At 49.1% G+C, this 4349-nt stretch overlaps 1 protein-coding gene across 1 annotated transcript; it reads left to right on the top strand.

Annotated features, from left to right (window-relative positions):
- Positions 1 to 3328: 3328 nt before the first annotated feature.
- Positions 3329 to 3577, top strand: UCRPA7_4623 (hypothetical protein; the record flags this gene model as incomplete). Its single annotated transcript, XM_007917174.1, has 1 exon — positions 3329 to 3577. The coding sequence occupies one exon, from the start codon at positions 3329 to 3331 to the stop codon at positions 3575 to 3577; it is 249 nt and encodes an 82-aa protein (XP_007915365.1).
- Positions 3578 to 4349: the final 772 nt, after the last annotated feature.

The following is a 4349-nucleotide window of genomic DNA, read 5'->3' on the forward strand; positions in this document are numbered from 1 at the left end:
TCATCAAACCTGGAATGGCGTGAGATGCAGCTATTGTACTTACCGCTGGTCGAAGCCAGCACTTGGCCGGGGTGTGGCCCGGCTTGCCACAGTGGATACACTTCAAGACGTTTGTCAGTTGAGGCTTTTACAGCCGAGACGAACTATGTCTTATGTTGTCGGCCGCTATCGTCTAAGTCAGTGTCACATTCTCGACTAGACAAGCGAAAGGTTGTACCGACGCTTCTTGACACGATTGTCTTCTTGAAGGAGAGATTGATGTCAGTCATGATACTTCGTTGGGCACTAAGTATGGCTGCTGACTGTTGACTTTCGCGTTCTCTAGGATGAGTGTTAGAACGTACTCTCACCCGTCGTAAAGCGAGTTTGTAGATAGGATCACTCTGCTTCTTGGGCTTCTCTTTTCACCGATATAGATGCGTTAGTCATGAGTCCCTCCAGCTTCGACTGATTTCTCTAATCATACGTACCGGGCTTGGTTGGCGCCACTTCAGAGAACGGCATAAGTCAGTACTCACATAGTTTAGCATTGGTTATGTCCGTGAAGACCGACTTACTTGTTACTTGCTTGCTGTATAAGGGCGAGGTCATCTAAAGCATTAGATTGGGCAGCTCTGTGGACTTACCGGTGTTGTTCCTTGTGTCTTGATATATTGTTAGCTACAGAGCCTCAGTAATTCCAGGCGTGCGCCCAATATTTAGGCTGAGATGCTACTTACTTGTTGATTGTGCGTAGTCTGCAAGGCAAGACAAAATAGGTTAGTTATAGTATTGAATCTATAGTGGGAGCGTGGGGTCTTGTCACCATATATAGCGAGCGCTGGTTGGAGATGTTTGAAGCAATAATTCAGATCTTGGGCAGGATTCCTTGCACCACTACAAGTACCACCACTAACCTAACAGGACAAGCATGGGAAGGTACGACCACGACGTAGGCTCTTTAGTATTCCTGCTGCGTGCTCAAGGAGGTGCTTAAAACTTTCTGAGCCAATAGAAACGAGCATTAGACTAGGTATCTACCTCCAGGCTAGGCCCAGGGTAGGGCATGTTAATTCTCTCGTTCGCTCATTCTCTAACTGTCAAACTGATATCCTTCCACTGTGACCTACGCTGCCTCCTTTTCTTGCATCCTCCCTTCTATTCTCAGTATTTGAAAAAGGTGCTTGGGGTCAGTTGTCTTGTGCTTCCAGAAGCACAATTCTCCTGGAACCGGCTCTCGTGAAGCATGCTGTCTTCATTGCGTTCCCCATTAGAAGCGCCGGACTATGGCGGCAATAGAGAACATCAAATCATTTTACAGTTATTCGGATTCGGCCCCGGTGGTATTGAGTTGGGGGACAATGGTCTAGCCCTGATGAAGTTCAGGTGACTCATTTCGCTACTACTCACTTCACCTTGCACGATTTCCTTAGTTCTAGAGACTTGGAATTATTATGGTTGACCCAATTGACGATTTGCCTACATTCTACTGCCTTGAAGGCCTCATTTTACGTGATACATAGAATTGGTATTGGCTAGTAGGTAGGCCCTGCCTGCTATCCTGTTTCAGTACTCCGAGGGAAGATCTTTTCAGCTCACGAAAGCACGGTGGTCCTGCCTTCTCGTTGATGCATCCAACGGACGACGGCACCGTGATGGAAACCCCTGTTCACACTACATCGTCTTCTTCCATTTTCCCTCGGCTGTTGGAAGACAGCACGAAGCTATCAGGCCTGCATGGCCCTGATGGGACTCTTCGTTTTGCACGGACTCGTTGAACTCTCTCCGGTTTCTTTCCACCTCCTCCGTCGACGCAAAATACGGCAACGCTGCAGTCGTGCCCGCCCGCCCGGCATACCAGTCCCACAAGCACTCTGGCATCGGCGTTGTCCCGTGCTCCAGCAAACTGCGTTTAAACCGGACATCTGATATTCCTATCTTGCCGAGGAGACCCTCCAGACGATCCTCGTACGTGTGGAACACCCCGTCCACTTCCCAAGGCTTGTTGTGTAGCACCATTGCCCATGGGCTCACCAGGGCCCGGTGCGTGCCGCCCAGCGACCAAGGAATGGAGATGTAATGTAATACGACCGGCGTGAACACCCCAAAGAGTCGTTCCTTGATGATGGAGACGGCGGAACGGGGAATGCAGATGAAGGAAATATCACGATCGCTCTCCAGTCGACCCTGGAGTCGGCTGTACTCGGCGTGCAGCCTTTGTGTCCTGGCAAGCGGCACCATGCCTCTAGGCGTCTGAGTGCAGCCGCGGTGGAAATGGTGAGCCGTGTAAATCTTGAAAGGATGTGACGGCTTGAGGATTGCCTCGAGGATCTCGATCGAGTTCAGGGGGGCTTCGATGATCCAGGGGACCATCAATCCCGGGGTCAAGCTCGGGGTCAAGCTCGATGTCAAGCTCGGGGTCTGGGTGATTGGGATATAGGGCTTCAGTACGCTTGACTCGGTGAAGATGAGGGTATATCTGCTGCCGTAGGTCCTCATCAGATGCCCGAAGGATTTGATCGGAAGCTCATAGTCGTATACCGGAGGCGCCCATATCCCTCGTGTGGTGGCAAAATTGGCATCGCCATCATCAGTACTAGCAGTACCGGCAGTACTGGCAGTCGTTGTATTGGCATTGGGATCGCGAACTGCCATCGCCACTTGCTGTAGTCTGTCGGTTGCTTTCTGGATCTGGCAACTGCGCTCGTGAGCTGCCCACACTCTCGCAATCGTAGGATCAAACTCCTCTATGTTGTCGGCCATGGCTCGTGTTTGTGCCTGATGATGGGATGGCTTCAACCACGACAAAGGGAGAGAAGGCAGGAGAGAAGAGGGCAGTGTCAGTGCGAGATAATGGCAGCTTATATGCAAAATAATGACACTTTTGGTGCAAAGGAACGACAAATTCGAAATAATGACAACTTCGGTGGGAAATAATGACACCTTCCAGGTTTGCAGCTAGAAAACCTTGGAAGTTAGATGCCCTCTAGACAGGAGGCAGAAGGCACCAGATACCAACCTAGGCTTTATAGACGCTACTTCACCAATAAACGGGCCTCCAGGTTCTTTCGGAGATAGGTACATAGGTAGGTACCTGGCTGTCTATGTGACTTTGCTACTGGCGCTGTGTACATAGGTACATGCGCCTGTTTTGAGTTTACCTAAGGAGGTACATAGTTTAGGTACCTACCTTAGGTAGGTAGTGGGCATCCAAGGTACAGTATCGGGCGGCACGCGGCGCGATGTGGATGTTGTTAAACCAACATCCATCCACCTACTCTGCATCTGGACCAGAAGTGCTTCAAGCTAACAATCTCACCAGGTTACACGCATCGATCAGCCAGTCAACATGCCCGAACAGCTGCGATTCGGTGTCGAGTTGGAGATGGTCCTCAAGCCCAAGGATTCTATCTTGGAGCAGCTTATAAAGAACGGTGGCTATGTGCTAATCACTCCTAGCCCAGATGGCACACCAGATGAAGCCGATGATGGCCTCCGTGAGAATAATCATCGTGCCATCAGATGGTTTATCCGAGAGCACTTCAGGCAGAATACCAGGATCTCCAACCCAGCAAATAACATCATGATTATTATCTGATGGAGTCGTCTTCACCCATCTCTGAAATTCAACATCTGTGCGAATCCACTCGCATGTTCCGGAAAGTCTAGCGGATTTGATCTCATCATGTCGCTCCGAAGGATCAATTGGAGACAGCCATTCTGATGTTTGACAGTGTATTATGTCCGAGTGGTAATTTCCAAGATCTACAAGTAGATTAGCATGATGATCCATGGGAATGGAGCGAAGCGAGTTTCCGGACCTTTATTAAACTCCTGCAGTTCCTTCAAGCCCCCCTGGACTTCTTCCAATTCTAGAGCGGCTTGACGGACACATGAATCAATGGCATGTATTCTTTCAAGCATATTCTTCACGTGCGCAGCCTGGTCGGGAAAAGCAGCTGCCATCTGAGCTAGCGTTTCGCTCTGCGTCTTGAAATGAGAGATAACTTCTTTTATGGGATTTGCCATTTGTTGGCTAAAGGTGAGATACAGACACGCCGAAATTAGAATGGTTTCTCAAATCAAATAGTCGAAAGAGTAAATACCGACCAATTTTCCATCACTAAGCAGAACTCAAACGTGCTTTGCATAGCATGAATTTCTGAAATGATTTCCAGACATTCCTTCTTATCGTATGGCCATCGGAAATTAGATATTGTAGCCTTTACTTTCTTCGAAGCGAAGTCGTTGCAAGATTCGGACGACGGAGAAGACCGGGATCGCAGTCTTTTAGATAGGTTTAAAATTCGAGTCTGACAGGCTGAGATTGACATGTTCAAAGCACTGTCGTTCGCTGGATTCATTTCCAT

The sequence above is a fragment of the Phaeoacremonium minimum genome (genome assembly GCF_000392275.1).
Source record: "Phaeoacremonium minimum UCRPA7 unplaced genomic scaffold PA7_03_scaffold_359, whole genome shotgun sequence".
Classification (NCBI taxonomy): Eukaryota; Fungi; Ascomycota; class Sordariomycetes; order Togniniales; family Togniniaceae; genus Phaeoacremonium; species Phaeoacremonium minimum.